At 44.0% G+C, this 19,658-nt stretch overlaps 1 protein-coding gene across 5 annotated transcripts in view; it reads right to left on the bottom strand.

Moving 5' to 3' along the window:
- Positions 1 to 797: 797 nt before the first annotated feature.
- Positions 798 to 19,658, bottom strand: part of BDNF (brain derived neurotrophic factor) — a 37,304-nt gene continuing 18,443 nt past the window's right edge. For 2 of the 5 annotated variants that reach the window (XM_005150579.3, XM_005150580.3), the window contains exon 2: positions 798 to 1,813. In XM_005150579.3, coding sequence (XP_005150636.1) covers positions 1,052 to 1,813 — 762 coding nt within the window. In that variant the 3' untranslated portion in view covers positions 798 to 1,051. Of the gene's footprint in view, positions 1,814 to 8,570; positions 8,607 to 10,969; positions 11,032 to 18,922; positions 19,039 to 19,658 lie in introns of those variants that run through there. The other 3 variants (XM_034065435.1, XM_031050333.2, XM_031050332.2) reach the window with 3 other exon arrangements.

Raw genomic sequence — 19,658 nt, 5'->3', positions numbered from 1 at the left:
GAAGATCATTGCTCTCAACACTCTATGGAGTATTTTCTACATGACAAGCTCCAGTTGTATGGTAAGTGAAATACTTCAAAGATCACAGCCACCATCCTTCCAGAGGGAGGAAAGGGAAAAGAAAAACAAAAATCAAACACAAACAAACATGGTATAAGCAAATGCAGGTCTCAAAAGACAGCAAATAAAAAGTTAAAATAATTCAAAAAGAAAAGAAAATTAACCCCAAAAAGCATGTTGCCATACAGTTAATTAAGTGCCATCTTTCAGCTTCTACAATGTGAAGTGGAACAGTGGAACATCACCATTCTTTTTCAGTTGCCTCTTTTTTTATTATTTTTTGTCAGTAGTTGGATTGCTATTGCAAACACCTTCACAACATACAAAAAGGAAATTGGTTTTTAATCCAGGATAAGGTAACGAGAGGGTTTTTTTTTCCTTTTTCAATCTGATGGGAGTTCAAAAGTAAAAGAGAAACAGGAAAACTATGACAACAGCACCTTGACATTGTTTAATTCCAACGCTATCAGGAGTTAAAAGCAGTAAACAGATATAATACTAACAGGAATAAAGATACTCACTGTCTAAAATGTAAACGGAATGTTTTGGTTCAATTTATTTTTCTGAAAGAGGACAGTTTATCATCAATTCACAACTGAAGCAGCATGCAATTTTATTCTTTGTTTTTTTTAAATCTTTTTCTATTTTCAATTCTTGGCAACGGCGACAAACCACAATGTTCTCAAGGAATGTAACGCAGACTTTGCTGTTTGCTTGGGTCTCTTTTTTTTTCTTTTTTGGGTTTTTTTTTTGTTTTTTTTGGTTTTTTTTTTTTTTTTTTTTTTTTTTTTTAACCTTGTGCGCAAATGACTTTTGTTCCCCTTCAGGTCATGGATATGTTCAATAAATAGATTGTGGAACCACTGTACTGTATAAACTTCAGTTATACATGCAGTCCATAAAATTATTTTTTTACCGAATAATTTACCCTGTTATGTATATATACAAATAGATAATTTTGTCTCAATATAATCTATACAACACAAACCCACTATCTTCCTCTTTTAATGGTTAATGTACATACACAGGAAGTGTCTATCCTTATAAAGCGCCAGCCAACTCTCTTTTTATTATCCATAGTGAGAGCTCTCACGTAAGACTGGGTAGTTCGGCACTGGGAGTTCCAGTGCCTCTTGTCTATGCCCCTGCAGCCCTCCTTTGTGTACCCCTTGGGGTTGCATTTGGTCTCATAGAAGTATTGCTTCAGTTGGCCTTTGGGTACTGGGACTTTCTCCAGGACGGTGACAGTTGCCCCGGACATGTCCACCGCAGTCTTTTTCTCTGCCGCTGTCACCCACTCACTCGTGCTGTCACAGACGCTCAGTTCCCCACGGCGAGCTGGGTCAGAGTGGCGCCGGACCCTCATGGACATGTTTGCAGCATCCAAGTAGTTTTTGTACTCCTCAAGCAGAAAGAGCAGTGGGGGTTCCAAAGGCACTTGACTGCTTAGCATGACTCGGGATGTGTACAAGTCTGCATCCTTGTTTTCCTCACTGGGCTGGATGTCCTGGTCCTCATCTAGAAGCTCCTCTATGACATGTTCAAAAGTGTCCGCCAGTGATGTCAGTCCTCTTGAACCAGCGCTGGGGCCATTTAGGCTCTCAAGAGTCCCATGGGTCCGAAGACCTGCGTAAGCCAAGCTGCCTTGTCCTCTTACACTAGCTTCTTTCATCGGGGCAGCTTTCATGCAACTGAAGTATGAGATAACCATAGTAAGGAAAAGGATGGTCATCACTCTTCTCACTTGGTGGAACTGTTAAGGACAAAAACAAGGAAAAAAAATTAATTTAAAAGGGATGGAGTAATAATAAAATTCACCTGAGCTGTCATGAGACATTACACATTTCTGCAGAGATCTGTTGCGTGCAGCCGCAACTCATTACCCCTGATAAAATTTACCCTTGTACAAAGGTATTCTTTGATTCACGGTTTTAAAGAAAGCATATGCCAAAGCTCAGGCAACACTGATGCCATGAAGTCAGAATTCTTACATGCCAAAGTCTTCTTGTAGTAAATATTAAACACTATGCAACCTCCTTATTTATTGACTGATTACACCTATTTAAAGTAACTGCGAAGGCAGAACTGATACTGAGCAACGCAACATTTCAGCAATAAAAGGCAACTTTACAAACATGACAGGCAAGACTTTCATTTCAAGTGGAAATATTTAAGATCTCTCTATACCAAAATATTTTGGCATTCTATGCACAATCCCCTCCCCGTCCCCCCCAAAGAGCACCAGGATAAACTGCATTTGTATTTTGAAAGCAATCTTCAAAACACAAGAAGTCACTGCCACACAATTGTGATGTTTCAGCAGGACAATTCCTCAACTAAAAGTAGAAGGTATGTGTGCAGAAATATAGAATGAGAAATGGTGCAGCACAGTAGACTAAATTTGAGCAGGACAGCTTGTTTGCATCATGCGAATGCTGTGGAAGGGACCTGTTGGATTACAGGCTGTTAAGAGCTACACTGAAATGACAGTACCAGAACCACTGTACTGTATGTTGCCAAAGCCCCATAGTGCCTGTTCTCAAGCAAGCAAAGCAGAAATCCAGCAGCACAACCAGCCCTACTGCCATACTCAACAAGCTTGCTCATTTCTCTCACCCTCTGCCCCAAGTTCTGGCACATGTTACGCTTTGAGGCTTATGTGTATGCTTGGCTCTGTCGTCATTCAGCATGAAGGGGAAGCACCAGGAAAGTGCCAGTAAGAACAACTCCTCCCCAGGCTTGGATTCTGCACAACTCACTCCTCTCAGCACTCCCAACAGCTTGGGCTTGTATGACTGCTCCTTCCCAAGCGCTTCACTGTCTCTGTAGATTGCACATTCTTCAAAGTAGAAATGTTTTTCTCCTCAAGTGCAGAGTACACACTTTGTGTACTATTACAAGCACCGCCAAACCCTGCAGTGACAGACAGCTATATTTTGACCTCTCCCAAGTGCTACTACAACATCCATCACATCCAGTTGTTATTTTTTTCTCTTTCTGATCCCTGCTCTCACCAGTTCTGCTTGCTAGAAAGCAATGGCATTGTTCACATTTTTGAAGCAGCAGCTAATGCTTGTTGCAGAGCTTTTGAAGTTCATTCGGAAGTACCTCATACTTGGCAACTCTCATTGGAGTAAATGCTATTTCTGTTTGCCAACAGGGTGTTATGTTAAAAGGCTTACTTCATCTCTTGCAAATATGCTGTGGGAAACTAGTACTCTTAAGACTAGAACATGGAAAGACAATCTATCATAAAGCATACAGAGAAAATGAAATATGTACTGGAATGGCAGTGCCCAAAATGTAGGTCTCAAAGTATACTTAATGGAGTGAGGAGAGCGGGAAGTGTTTGGGTTTGTGTCTATGCCCCTCTCAAACAACGTTTTGGCTAAGAATCCTCTCTACCCCAGCACAACTCTTTCTCCATCTCTCCATCCTTCTTCCTGTTTAAAAGTGTTACTGTGGCATAGATTTATTAAGATTAAACAAACCTGACATCTGTGACTCACAGGAACATAGTGTTTGCTCTAACCATGTAGAACACTAATATTTTTCAGATTTTTTTCATTCTTGGATTTTTATAACATTGTACAGGGAGCACTACCAGATTTCTCCCTCAAAGGGGAGGAAGAGAAACACTTAAAGAGATGATTTACAGCTCAGGGAAGGTGGTTATCAGTCTTCCTTTATCAAACAAGGAAAGACAAGACAAGAGGGAGAGAGGGTGGTTCATACAAATGCAGAGCCAGTGGAACAGGCAACACAAATAATTCATGTACTCTGAAAACTGTTTTATATAAAACTTCAAAGGAAAAATCCCCAAACACCCACATCAAACTCTGTGACCACCAGAGCAGCGAACACACAACACAGATCTTCTGGCTCCTAATCAAGTTCCTGTTATTTTCATTAGAGTAGTGCCCAGAGATCCCAGCCAATATCTTGACTCTGGAGGACAGATTCTGTCTGAGCACGTGGTAGTACCCCAAGAGGCCTTCCAGTGCAAAAGAGAGAGGACACCACACAAAGAGGCACCAAGACCAGCACAAAACAAGAGAAGATTGCACCCATCAGCTATATACACTGGTTGGAGGCTGGACATTTACCTTTCAAATTAAGTAGGTCAGCCTTACGTTAGGCAGGATCTCTGGACCAGGCCACATCCTTCACTGATGTCACTGGGCTGTTTACCTCATGGTAGCAATGAACTTGGAGGGATGTGAAATGAATAGAATAGCAGCTGTGCAACTTGATTCACACATATATTTTTCTTACAAGGGTGAAGACTGAAGAGACGTGGAGAAACCTCACCAATTGACTTCAATAAGACCTCAGCATCCTCTGCCAATGGCTGGTTGGTCACCAGATCCAACAGTACTTTATAGCTCACGTTAAATTAATCCTTCCTCAATCAATCTTGCCTTCCATTTAACAAGGAAACTGCTGTCAAGCTTGATCAATTTACATCTCATCTGATGACATACAACCACTGCTGTTATCTGACTGGCAAGAAACAGTGTACAACTGGGCTCTGAAAACCAGTAACTCCAAGACAGCCATTATCCATATAACATACTGAAAACACACAAGGAAATGTGTCCCCCTGAAAGGCACCCTTCTTCCTCCCATTTATAACAGTAGAAGAATATGTCACAGTAAGCTTTAGCAGCAGACACACAATCCTACTAGCAAGCAAACAGATCAAACATCTACCTCTTTGTAAATGAATCCCAGACTATGCCTAACAGCATGAGCAGGATGTAAAAAGATTATTCTGTCTGAGGAATATACACAATCTTTGTCTTTGGCAGCAAAATAATATCAAATTATTTAATAGAAGAAAATAATATTTTAACAGCTAGGAAATCTTTTCATTTTAAAGGCCATAGTAATTTCCAGCAGCAGCTGCTCAAAAACTACTAGTTTGGCATCCTATAGCAGAGCAACATTTAAATCTCACTTCATGGGTAGAAACACACCACCTTTCAGCTACTGTTGAACTGACTCATGAATGCATGGTTCATGAGTCAGTTCATGAGTTAGTGAGGCAGGACTAATACCCCAAGGTGGCACCAAAAAGATCATTGGAAACACTTTGGATGGCAGCTTCAAGTCCTTTCCCTCTGCTCACTGTCTAACCTTCATTATATTGCAAAGATTAAAGATGCAACCTGCCCTGTTACACTAGTACACTAAGGGGCTTTTTACAAGGGCCTGTAATGACAGAACAAGGGGGAATGGCTTTAAACTGACAGAAGGGAGATCTAGACATAGTTTAGTGTGTGGTGTGCCTGATGCAGGGGGGGTTGGAACTAGATGATCAATTAGAACTTTTCAACTCTAACCCATTCTATGATTCTACAATTAGGCAGAAGTTCTTCCCTGTGAGGGTGCTGAGGCGCTGGCACAGGTTGCCCAGAGAAGCTGTGGCTGCCCCATCCCTGGCAGTGCTCAAGGCCAGGCTGGACAGGGCTTGGAGCAACCTGGTCTAGTGGAAGGTGTCCCTCCTCATGGCAGGGGGTTGGAACTGGATGAGTTTTAAGGTCCCTTTCAACCTAAGCCAGTCTGGGATTCTGTGTTCTCATGGTTGCAAGAACATCCTTCCTTTCCTCATGCAGCATAGCAAAGCTGAAGCAATGAAAAGAGGTCATCCACGGTGGATGAGATCTCAGGAAGGCGTGACCTAGTTTGTACTTCAGTAAAGTCCACACAATTACGACTAGAATAAGGGCACATAATTGTGGCAGTTGTCTCCACTAATGGGAAGGAGGCTCATTAAATGAAGGTCATGTCAATTATCTGCTGCTAGTTTACATATGCAGTCAATTACCTAGCTGTACAACTTATTTAGGTATTTACATTTAATGAGGATTCACCACTTAATTGTTTGATTTCATTATTTTTAGTTATTTTAAGCAGAAATCTAGCAGCTTAACAGGTTGTATTTCCAGCAGAGAGACCCGAGGGACAGCTGTGAACATGTGCTTGCTTTTCTGCATCCTGGTACGTGCCATGAAAGCTGAAGTAACTTTCAGTAGTGAATAGATTCATAATGCTTTATTCTCCAGCGAGGAGTGTGTGGTGGAAGATAACATTAGCAGCAAGGATACATTCATTTTCTGCCTTGCCATTTTTTAAGACCTTTATACACAAGTTCAATTTACTAAATACTATTGAACAGCACAGGCATGAGTTCCTGCTCTACGCATCATTACCAGAGTGTGAGAACAGATACCAAAATGGGATGCATGTCAGCACATGATTTGCAGAGACTAAACGTACTGAGAACAAATAGTATTAACCTTTAACACATGCATAACTGGATGTCTGACACACTCTGGTTATCCTCTCGGCTATTTATGCGGCAAACTATATAATTGCTTTTTATTACTGAAAACAAAGCACCCCCAAATACATACACATGCACACCCACACTCAATTTGTATTCTTGTAAGTTGGTGCTTCGTGTCAGGATGAAGAAACCCATTTTATTTTTCTCATGTTGGTTTTCCCTGAGGTAATAAAATCTACTTACCCGTAATGCCAGAGACAGCAGAGACTAAGAACCATTTTGAAGACTAAGACAAAGAGCAAGCAAATTTACAAGTAGTCTGTAAACTACAGCTTTTAACATGAGAAATTTGCTTTTACCTTACATTGCTAAATATTGCCTATGGTACAGCTTCTGAGAGCAGTGAAACTCCACAATGCATTCATTGGCTCTGGAGAGGTATGCATCTGGTTAAAGCACTTCCAAGGGGGTTTTGTGGGGTTTTATCACTCTCCCCACAACACATCAAAAATAAAATCACAACTTCTCCTGCCAACTAGAGGTGGGAAAGAACCCAAAGAGATCAGCAGCAAAATAATAATGCCATGACATTATACCCTGATCTTTCACAGAGTTATGTGTCAGTTTCTTACCAACTTCCTTCATGCTTTTCTGGACACTGCAAAGGGCACAGACTTGCTTCAAAGCTTGAAGAGAGAGAATCCAGCTGCCCTAATGGGCACACACCAGACAGCCTCCTCATTACAAGCATGCTTATACTTAAATTGGCCAAGTGCAGGACTACAAGGAGCTCCCAGCAGGATTTCTGTCAGATGGATCTCAGTCCCATTCTGCCCATACCAGGAAATGGGCAGGATGAGTTTTGGCACCACACGCAAGAGAAGGAATAACAGGCCAGACTCACAGATGGTACTAGTGCTTTCAGAAAGACAACAGCCACAGAAGAGAACAGATGTGCACTATTTTTATAACTGGACAATGGGAACCGGTTGTTGAGCAAGTGACACACGCTGCCTTTCCAGCTGTTTGTACAGCATTCTGCACGTGGGGCTTCCAAACTGCATCTGGGGTTGCTGTCCCTATGCAAACAAACTCAGCTCCAAAAGCGTACTTGTGTGCATTCCACTATACATATCAAACACAATATGCTTTACCATAACATTTTTTTTGCCCTAATTCCATGTTAAAATACCAAGGTATGCAAGTCCTCCTCAAATAAAAGCACTACCAGCAGGTTTATTTTTGCTCATCAGGAGTATCACAGGCAGGGTAACATGCTGCACTCCTACTGCCATGCCTGAAACACTGTACAGTAGGGATGTGACTTCAAAGTCTAAAACCTAAGTATTAGCGAATTCCAATTTCAAAACTGACTTCAGGCTTAAATAACTGCATTAATCTGTTTTAGAGTTTATGTCAAGATACATTAATGCCATTCTGTGGTCATTCAGAAGTAACGTTATGCAATATCTGTGAAAGTAAGTTCACCTTATAGATTAGGGTATCTATTTTGCCCCTCAACACAAGAAAAAGAACCACAAAACCATTTCATGAAATAATTACTCTGCACCACAATACTATCTGGTTCCTCTACGGGAGCAGATAATTACAGTTCTCCGAAATCATTTGCTTTGATAGCCACTAGAGCTTTATATAATGCTAATTCAACCTGCACGCAGAAGAACCTCAGACCTTTGAGCAGCATCTGTGGTTTGTCTTCCATTTCACTATGGCTCTTCAGTATAAAATACTGTGCTGAATCGTCACAGGACTAAGCTATTCTGCCAAGTACACACATGAAGCTCCCACTGAAGTCAAGGATAATTGGCACCCGAGAGCAGGAACAGAACGGAGCATGTTGCGTGCAAACTAGCGTTGAGTTGGATCCCTTGTACCGTGACATGTGTCCAGCAGCCCTGGAACAACCCAGAAGCTGCTGTACCAGTTGAGCTTGGATCTTACGAGTGCCTATGAACTACTGAACAGCATGTAAAACATCCCACGCACCCATCAGTTCTGCTGCAAGTGGCAATCTTCCTAGGACCTATAGAACATTATGCACTCAACAGGAATGGAAGTGAAGCTTAGCCAAGGAAAGTCAATGGTTAAAAAGCATAAGCATCAGATGGAGCAGTTACCCATGTTTTGGGCAGGTAGTGCTTTCTCTAGGGTAAGGGAGAAGAGCAAGGGCTATACCCATTTGTTGCAAGACTCTTACCTTTGCTGAGACCCTGATTGTGTGTGGCATTGCTGTAAGAGAATACCTTGTTTTTAGCCATAGTCAGTCCCTGAAATGAAGCAGATCAGTATGCCGTGGTGTGCACGAACCCAAAACTGGAAATGCCTGTTGTCAGAGCCCTGACAGGTATTAACAATATGCCTGCATTTGCCAGTGGTGTTATCAGTCATCTTTTGGCTGCCCGCCCTCATGTGCAGATTTCTCTCAACACATGCTCAGTCCAGTTGTTAGCACGGCATCTCTATGGAAATACCTTCCACAGATGGGGCAAGGGATAAAAGCTTACGCTGAGGTATCTATCAGAGCAGCTTCTGGGAGGAGTCAACTCCAAAATTATATGGGAACAACCAGATCAGGAGCAGAAATCGGTCAGTTTTCAAAGCCGCCTTCATTTACATTAATGGAATAATGAAGGATCTGTAAGGAGCAAGGACATACTCATTAGGAATCTAACCTACCTCACCAGAGCCAGCCCTGCATGTGTCCTGCTATGACAGCAGCTTTATCTTTGGAGATAACACTGTTGGAAAATTAGGTTACTATGTCAATATAACTGTATTGAAAACACTTCAGCGAGAAGGGCTCTTTCACCACTGATATTTCACTATGACGCAGTTCACCACCGATCTCAAAGCATTAGAGCATTATAGTTTTCAGGGCTTTTTTTCTTCCACACCCTCAAGGTGGTTTCATGCTGAAACAAAACTTCTGCAATTGCATGCCTGGTTCTCAATCCCTCACCTGTTTTAAAAATCTGGGGACCAACTCCAACTGGATTTAATAGAGGGATGCAAGTTTCAATGGCAACACTATTTCCATGGTCAGGTGTTGGAACTAGCATATAGTAGCTCAGACATAGCCAAGTAGCATCATCACCCCCCCCCCTTCTTCCTTAGTCAGGCAAATACCAGTGTATGTTCTTACCCACTCAGACTTAAAACACTGTGCTGCTTTTATTTCACACGCTCCACAGAGGAAAAGCATTTGGAATTACTACAAGGGGTGAGAAGGTACATCTGGTAAAGATGCAAGTGTTTGAAAACAAGCTTCACGAGTTGTAATGCTCAAGGTACAAACATTTAATGGAACCCAAAGAAAAAAACCTTGCAGTCTGGAAGGAAAAAGTAATTTGTAAAGCTCCTGCCTTCTCCCAGCTGTAGAATGGTGTAATTTCTTTCACAGTAGTGTTACACTTCAATTCTTGAAAATTACACTGACACAGGGTCCTTCCCCTCCCCATCTCAACGTGAAGTTCACCTGGTTCATGACTTTTCATACTTTGCCACCAAATATAACTACAGGTTGTGGCATCATGGGAAATTATTTCCACAAAAGTTCTTGAGGTTTATTGAAGCAGTATATTCCAGTGGACCTAATCCTGGTGGACACAGTCACTGCCTCGTGTAAGACCATAGTTCACAGATTTATATCAGCTGTAAAGGTAGTCCTGTATTTATGTACTCATAAAAATCAGATGAGGCTGACACCTAAACCCAAGATTAACAGCTGTATCAGGACAAAATGTGACAGGTTTCAGCAAAACAGCTTCCTCACATTCAGGACTCCTGAAGGATACCTGCATGTTTGGTAATAATTACACTTTTAAAGGGGCAGGTGGAGGGTGGGGAATCTTTCTAGGTGTGCAGACTAGCTCCTTCCTTCCCCCACAGATAGCAGCACATAAATAGCCCAGACATGCCTATAAACAGAAGTATGCAAATCCAGCCCAACAGCACCTAACCTGACTCTGCTCTGCACTTGGGTGTCTTGTTTCACTCACACACCCCCCCCCCCGCTGAAGAAGGTGGCTTTGCTGGCAGCGTACTGTTCTCACTGTAAGAGCCCTGATGCTCCAAAGGATAAGTTTGTGTACAGGCTTTCAATCATTAAATAAACACTTCCCTAGAAAAACTTCAGTACCTGTCGCCTCACACAAGCGGATCCTATTGCCCTCCAGTGAAGAAGAACTTCTCTTCAAATAGCTGGGGGTTGAGGGAGGAAAAGGAAAGTTAAAGGGAGAAACATTAAATTACCCAATTAGTCTGTTGAAAACTCTCCCAAACCTCTGCACAACACAACAGATTATGTAGAAGTTACCACCCTGTTCAGAATCAAAAGCAGAGCTGTCTTATCAAAGATAATTAGTGGTTCTAGAAAGGAAAAAAAACACTTAGAAGCTGCAAGAGCAGAGAGACCTGGTACTTATGTACAAGTGAAGAGTTGCAGCAGCAACATTTCTTGAAGAACATGTTACCAAAGCTTCCAAAGTAGTTTGCAGACACTAAATTTCAGCGTCCCTGTGTGAGGAGGAACCACATCAGAAATCCCATTTTCCTTCTGGCTAGGCTGAAGCCCACAAAGACATTTGAACAACTTACCCTAGATTGCACAGCAAGTTGCTGATGCACCAGAGGGAGAGCAGGGAAGCTCTTGCTCCCAATCCCTTGCTTCAGCCACTACCCCAAGCTGCCTCAACCATGCGTATCACTCACATATTTTGCAAATCTCTCTATGGTAACTTAGATGTCTAACCCAGAAAGAGGCAGGGCAGCTGATTAAAACCTTAGGGGTATTATTTTGAATACATATGCTAGCTTACTTCCATCTGTGTCATTAATTAGTTCCTGACTGTAGGTTAAATGTAGGGCATGTTGTCACGAGCCTAAGGTGGGGTGGCAGGACCTCCTGCTATTGCCATATGGCTTTTTGTTTCTTCCTTCATTCTTCAGCTTTTAGCCTCATGCTTCTAATTTGTGGGCTCAACTATTATATAACAAAGAACAACAAGAACAGCAAAACTAGCATTAAAATAGAAACATTCTTCACCATTAAAACCTTCGTGAGGTTTGATCTGAAATGCAACACGACTTCCTGTCTCATCCAGGGACTGCCCTTACCCACAGCAAATTCACTATGAAATTCAGAAAAGACCTAGTCCCATGGAGAACTACGACTGCATAAGCAGGCATTTACCAGCCCTATAAACACAAACCAGGGCGGCTTGCCAGGGCCCAAAGGTCAGCCTTCGTTTGTATGAAATAGAGAAGCGCAAGGCAATGTCTATTCGTAATATGAATGTTAGCATATACAGGGGATGAAGCCAGCACTATACCTATCAAAACAAGGAAAAAAAGATGACAGAGTTCCATTTGTCTTTTTTTTCCAATGCATCTCCACAGATGCATCCTTCTGTTAAAATACAAATGGCTTGGGACTGTCCTCAACAAAATCACAGGTCATGTTTTGAGGTATGCCTGAACATAACTACTTGTGAGATATGTGGAGTATCAGCAGTTCATCTGCTAGTGAATACCAGTAGGTCTGGTAGTGCTTTGTGACTGAAGACTTGCCCCAAAGTTATTTATTGTGCTTTCTAGCTCTCACTGCATACCTATCCTTCCATTAGCTAAAGGCAAGGGAAACAATTTCTGGTATTTTCAAGCATAAGATTTGATAATTTTTATAACAGTTACAGGAATAAGAGCAAGGAAAAAACCCCATACAATACCTATGTTGAACAAAACTGATTAAGAATCAGGCAATATGACTTCATGGTTGAGGCTTATGGAATTCAAGATGTTACATCTAGGTTTGTCAGACTTCTTTGGAGACACAGAACTCCAAATAGCTTCTTCTTAAATCTTATTTCTGCCTTTTTATTTTTATTTTTTTAATGGAGGCGTGTGGAATTGACTCACTTCTCCTTTTGCAACATCAGTATCACTCCTGCTACTTTTTTGCAGTTACAACTGCAGGAAGGTTCTGCACAGGGCGCAACAGAAATTAATCATCAGTGCAAAACTGAGACACTGAGTCTTCCAAGGAAAGCAGCTTTGCTCCTTGTTTTCAATTCAGGTGCAAATCATTACCTTTAAAGGGAAAACTCATTTTCAGATATTCTTTTGCTAGTCATTACACAAAACAGATTCCTGTGAGAAGATGTAAAGAAGCACCTGTTCATCCTCTTTGCACCATTTCATTGGCAGCAACTTGCCAACACCCTAAGTACCCTGCTGCTGTAATAAGACATGAAACATCCTTCTTTGCCTCCCATAAAATAAGACCAACCCTTCCTCACCAGTCTGCAGGACACTCACTGCCAGCAACAACAAAAAATTAATCATGATGTTGACATAAACTGTAATGCTTCTATCTGGAAAAGCAGAAACGGGAGAACCTTAGGTTCATTTATTGCTAGTTTTGGTTCAACCCATTATAAAGATAAAGGGCAGTCATGATGTTCAGCAGCAAATTCATACTTCACCACAGTTTCCTGGCACAAGTTCTGGTTAAGTTACCCTTGCCAGCTTGAACTAGTTAGTGGCTTTGCTTCCCCCCTGGACTCACACTGGCTTTCAATACAAATTCTATCAAATAGCATTTCTCTCTTGGCATTTACAGCTCAGTCAAACTGGATTATCAACTCAAAAGGAATGTAAATAGCAAGTGAAGATCCAAGTTTTAATGCAGGCAGCCAGCAGGCACAATTATCTACAAATACTGCAAAACAAGTCCTGTCGTTCATCCCAACAGCATCCATGCACTTCTGTGGTACAGTGACAGATATGACTAAGAGGAGGTTAGTTTACATACTAATCCAGCCCTTGAATAAAGTTTAGATTTCAGTTCTTTTTATCTCAGTATATCAAGTACTGAACACTTATGGAGAGTGCTACGGCCAGTGTAAAGAAAGGTAAACTAAACCATATGGATACTAGATGTTGCACCAAGCACAGAAAGTAAATGGCAGGAGGGACTAAGGAATCCAGAGATCATAACCTTTAGTTCCTTCATCTAGACAAAACGTCATTTCTCCAGGAGCTGTTATGTTTAAGGAAAGACATGTTTTGATCACGTTAGATAAGGTACAACCTGCACTAGAACTGGCACAAAATAAGCTTAATTGCCTTTCATAAGGTGTGTACTAGTGGATGGGGTAGTGAAGTGGGGGGAAGGAAACAACACAACAAGGGGACAGGATGACAAGGACTTAGTTCTGGTATTATTGTTACAGCCTTAACTGAAGTAACAAGTCTTTTCAATTCTGAGTTACTAAAGACCATATAACAGCATTTTGTGCAAGACTTAGCCTAGCTGAATCTTTTTCTAGGCTCTTCCTGCTATGCTACACACACAAAGGACTACAAGCCAACTTGTAGCCCAGTGTAGCCAACTGGAAAGGCTGAAATTGGATGTTGAACTCCAGGTGAGCCAAGGGTAGTTTCTTAAATATTAGTTTGGAACAACAGTTCTCATACACCCTGGTACGATACAAACAGTTAGCAGTTGCGTCCTGAACTTGAATGGCAAACATCCCTATATCACAGCTCCTCAGTTTCACACAGGAAAACTCTGATCCCTCAAAAGGTATATACTAAGCGCTTCTCCTGACATACTTTACACTGACAGATTTCAATTACCTTATGAAATCACCCAAACCATCACCCAGGAAGATATGCAGCACATGCAGTGAACTACTGGCTTGAATTTTCACGGCTCTGGGAGATCAAAGTTAGCAACTCCCACTGAGGTTTAGTTGTGTTGAGTTTCTTATTCCACTGGGCACTTGATAGCCATAAGCTAGCAGTTATTATAAAAGCCCCCAAAACATAGCATGTCTGTAAGAGCCCAGCAGAAATAACTGCACATGAGATTAGTTCAGTGGGTAAAAAAGGCACATTGTTCCTCTTTATAAGCAGCTCCTCACAAATTAAATACGGAACAGTGCTTATTCTTCTCTCCCCAGTGCAGAGGAAAAACCTGCTCTAGCCAAAGACTGATGTACAAAACAAAAAGCTTTGAGTTCAAAACAAAACAGGAAACTAGATCCTAAGAATCAAGGGGCAGATAGAAAAGGCACATGTCATGCTGTTAGATTTAAGGTAGCAACAAATACCTACATATCCAGTTTAACTTTGATACTTATTTGTGAAATCAGGAACATCCTGGATCTGGTGAAACCAAGCTAAAGGCTGCTGCTGTTGATACATTAAGAAAATCAGGATTCCACCAAATATCTACTAAAGGATGACCCCTACCAATTAGACTTCAATAATGGGATGGGGAACAACCTCCCCCAATTCAATGCCTTAAGGGAAGAGTCCTGCATTGCATTATTTTTGGTGCAGTCTTTGGACATGCTACCAAAATCACAGCGACAGCTGTAACACATTTGGCTTGCAAACGCTCCTTTAGATGTAGTCCAAATTTCATTCAGCAAATGATTTACTCAAAGTGATGCTCCTCATTCACCTGTTTCCCAGGAAGACCATAAAAGAGTGGTTGCCTGCATTGATAGGACAGGATTTGCAGGTACCACCTCAGTTACAGGGTTAAGAAAAAACAACCCAGCATGCACACACTACACTGTGGAGTAAGGATAGTTTGTACCGGCAGCCTCACATGCCAGAGCCAGCCATAGCAACGTGTTTGGTTCGCGTATCTCTAGGTGGCGGTAGCTGCTCAGAGTTTGAGATACCGAGCGCTGCTTACCTCAAATTTAGCAACCAGTATGCCTCCCATACTCCTAGAACTGCCTTTTCTAATTTGAAATGTGACCCCCTCCCCCATTTCTTCATAATTTATAGTAGTCTAAAGCTGAGTCACAAGGATTTCTGCATTTTCCTAACCAAGTACATAAGAAAAGAAATGAACTGCCAAAGTATTGAGGTAATTTATAGCGTAAGGCATCGAGAGCTTCTAGTCGATCAAAGGACTCAGAGAAATAAACATAAGAACAATCATGCCTTCTGTTCTGTAGAAATGCCATGGACAGAAATAACTGTCCTAATTAACTGGTTTCAAAAAAATGACTTCTCTGAAAGATACAATATCCTTCCAAGGAAAGTATACAACTGCTACAGCCTTATGGCAGCTGTCACTGGGGCATGACAATTCCCTAAATGAAGTTTCCTTTTGCTTCCTCTGGTTGTCCATGGTGCTCATCTTCAGACAACTGTATCCATCCATGACACTTAAATTTTGCTATAACAGGACCTTCTGCCACTAGTAGTATCAGCATTATTAAAGGATTACAGCCACATCAGAGCAGCAGAATCCCAGCCAACACTCTGTTCACAGTTTATAAAGGGCAGAAATTGTGTTCAAGATGAGGTTGGCTTTGTTTTTTGGAAGCCTGTTGCCTATTTAGTCAAGTCCATAGGACCTTCAATGCTTCAGACTGTTCCATGTTGATCATTACTGCTGGGTGTAGCAGCCAGTCTATAGTTGCCTGATAATTAGGTCCTGAATGTCAAAAAGGAGGAAAACATGAGCCTGACCCCACACATCCCCTCCACTTTATGAACATGACCACTTGCCCATGCAGAATAGGACAACTTTTGCAAACAGTGCTCTTCATAGGACAGATCAGAGCCTAGAACTGTAAACAAGATGGCCAGTGTAAGATTATACCAGAGAACACAGCCCATAATATAATGGTGATGCCAGTAAGTCACATATGTATCTCCAAAATTAAATCACTTGTCTTCTGTTATTGTATAGTCTAGTGTTTCCAAATCAAGCAGCATAAGGATTTATGTTGATAACATGTATGTTTAAGAAGGCACCATGGCAAAGTTGCCTGTATGCACTGCAGAGCAAAATCTGTTATTTATTGTTTGCGCCCTTGCTAGGTACCAGGAACAGGACACAGACAAGACTACCACTGTCCCAAAGAACTTATAGTCAAAGATAAGACTGAATAATGGGTATGGATAAGGAAAGGAAACAGTATGATCTGCTGACAGACAGTGGGGACAGCCTACCAGCCCCAAGCCAGCTCAAACATGGGGCAGTTTGCTTAGTGAGTGCACAGCTCTATCTTGTCCCAGTGGGTACCCCAGCGAACAGAAGAGGTTTTACACACAGCACCTTTCTAGCTGGAACCAAAGCCAGCAGGTTATCGAGTTACCTCTTCATTTTGGCAAATACACAAAATTAGCCTAACTTCGGTGCTTTTAAAAGCTTCCTTTTAAAGGGTGTTCACAGCTAAGCATTAACAAGAATGCCAGCGTATGAACTGATCTAACAAATGATTGAGTTTCCTAATTAAGCAACATTGTAGCTATTTAGGAGGAACCAAGCACTCACAACATATGCTTGAAAACAGGTCAAGACAAGTTAGCAATTAACCTATTAAAAGCACATATCCTCTTCTAGTGGAGCCTCCACCAGTTCACACAATGCCTAATGTGAGATTTCTAGTGTAGGCACAGGGCACATTCCTAGAACAGCATTTCAGCTTTTCATACAAACCAGGGAGGCAGATATGGGGATTTTTTTTTTAATAGGACCACACTTACTACACAATCCCCTCTACTGAGTGAATTGTTTCTCATCTTCATGGAGACTTACCCATAGAAAGGATGAGAGGGTCTCCTACTTTCCTGCAACCTGCTGATATACCTGCACCCCAGCAGAGAACTATTACCTGAGCTCAACATGTAATGCAGCTTCTTGTGTTTTCTTCACTGTAACAGCAGAGGAAGAGCTGGAGAAAGTGCTACAGGTACTGCAAGGGCTCTTAACTGCAGCTACTTTCAGCTTAGTACTCTCGCTACATGCAAAGCTTTTAAGCAAAGGCACAGATCCCTGTTTTCAGCTATATTCTTCCACATTTGAACGAGTCTTTAAAATCCTCTGCATCTGTGCACTACATTTTGTAGTATTGCAGCACACTGTAGTACTCCCATAGCACTATGCTACAACATAATGCCTTTGTGTTTAAAAGCATGCTGCTTAGAATTAAACTTCTATATTTTTTTTCCGGTTTAGCCTCACTCTCCCCAAGGTAAAAGTCCTTTCCCATTTTCCTCCACTGCTCTATCTGGATTATACCGATAAAGCATTGTTGATCCTTCTGACCCGTTTTACCCTGATTTCACAGCCATATAACAACAGGATCTACCCTGCAGCTCCAGAAAACAGAGCGCACTGGTGACGTGAACAGAAGGCATGCTACTTACAAATGGGTTTTCCCAGCCGAGGTTCAGTGAAGCTGAACATTAAGTGGTAGTACTACAGCAGAAAATTGTTGCGAGTTGGAGCCCTGCAGAAAGGCTCCTGTATCTAGCCGTATTAAGTAAATAGCTGAAACGTCTACCAGCTCCTTCAAGGTATTTTAGAGTTGAAACAGAGCCATTGCTTTGCCCTGAGACCCAAGTGAAGGGCGGTGGACCCTTCCCTTCTGCTGCCCACAGCCACTCAAACCTAGGGATGTGAAAGCTGCTCCTGCCTGCATCCAAAGGAAACCGAGGAAATTAATTTTATGTACTCATCACGCCATGAATTAAAGATTACAGAAACACTTGCTGAAGAAAAATGTATCGCCCGGATAGATTCCTTGCATTCATTAGAGCGGTGTTACTAGAAACATAAATAAGTAGTGACTATTGATCTCACAATAGTCATGACCTCAGAACAGCAAGCTACAAGAAACTGAAAAGCATGTTTTAACCGTAAAACACAACCCAAGGTACAACTGCACCCCTTAAAAATCAACAACCAAAGCAGGCATAGCCCACAGCGGTGACACCTTACCCTACTAATCCTGCAAAGGAAAAGGAAAAACGATCAGTGGGGCAGCTCCAGGCTTCCCAAGTATTGATTCAACCCTTGCCAAGCACATCCACCCTAACGCCAGCTCCTCTCTGGCTGGGGCATGTTTTCCACACCAACACACAATGGAAGCCGGCGGGCAGGATCCATCCCGGCTCTTCTGCCTTCCTTCCCCGCAGGTGGTCGGCGGGAGAGCCGGAGAACAAAGCCCCCACGGCACCGCAAGCCCGGTGAGGGTGCCGGGCGTGCTTCGCATTCCGGCTTCGATCCCGCTTCAACAAGTGCATCGCTCCCGTCCCACACGGCCCGGAGCGGCGCCCAGACCCCGTCCTTCTCCGCACGGCGGCTCTGTGCGCGCCCACCCGTGGCACCGCCGGGCCCCGACACCGGGACCCGACACCGGGCCCCGACACCGGGACCCTCCTGCCCCGTCCCGGCCCGTCCCGTCCGCAGCTGAGGGGAGGAGGGGGCAAGGGCCGCCAGGGGGCGCCGCCCTCGCAGAGCGCCGCCACGAGGGCACGCGCCCCGCGCCCGGCCCCGCCTCGACCCGCGCCTTCGCCGCTGCTACCGCCGTCGGGGAAGCGCCACCAGCGCTCAGTGTCTGCCGGGCTCCGCGTCCCCCCCGACGGCGACAGCCACAACGAGAGCCCCGCCGGGCCGCCCGCCCCGACCGACAGGTGCGGAAACAAAGGGGCGCGGGGCTGCCCCGGCCTTCCCCGCTCCCCGGACGCCCCGCGCCCGGCCCTCAAGTTTCCCCGCGGGGAGCCGCGTACCTCGTCGTCCACACAAAGCCTGTCCGGATCCCCCGTCCGGGAAGTCACATCCTCTCCCGGGCGCCCAGTCCCACCGGCCGTCTCTCGCCACCCCGGCAACACAAGCGGCAGCTCAAGTGTCTCATCAAAGCTTTATGAGGGGCGGGAGGGCAGCGGAGCCGGATCCCCCACCCGCGCCGCCCAACTGGAGCCTCCCGCCCCGGCCCGGCCCCGTTGCCGCCGCCGCCTCCCCGCGGAGTGGCTTCGCTCCCCAGCCGGGCGCCTTCGGGCAGCGGCGGCCGCAGGCACCGCGCAGCGCTGCCCCGCTTAAAGCCTCCGCACCGCCTCCCTGGCCTCGCCACCGCCCCGCCCGGTCCCCGCTCCTCCGGCGCCCCCCGAGCGGCGGGAAGGGCGCGGAGGGGCCGGGCCGGGAGCGGCGGGAGGCGGGGGGGGGGGATTGGTCCGCCCGCCCGGCGCGGGATATTGGTTTACTCCGGCGGGTATTAAGCAAGCCCGAGCCATTTAAATATCGCTCCAGTGCTGACCTCTCCCGTAGTTTGCCTATTAAGAATGCAATCAAGATAATAACAGGCATTGCTTATTAATGAGCGCCCCAGGTAACGTTACACCGGTGACTTTCTGGAGGCGCGCAGCAGGCGCTGGTGCTCAATCCAGGCGGCCCAGGGGCGGCTCTGCCCGCACAGGCACCGGGACCGAAAGCCGGAGCCGCCCGGCGCCCGTCGGCTACCGGAGCGAG

The sequence above is a fragment of the Melopsittacus undulatus genome, chromosome 8, assembly GCF_012275295.1.
Source record: "Melopsittacus undulatus isolate bMelUnd1 chromosome 8, bMelUnd1.mat.Z, whole genome shotgun sequence".
Taxonomy (NCBI): Eukaryota; Metazoa; Chordata; class Aves; order Psittaciformes; family Psittaculidae; genus Melopsittacus; species Melopsittacus undulatus.
This window is presented reverse-complemented; position numbering and strand designations above follow the sequence as displayed.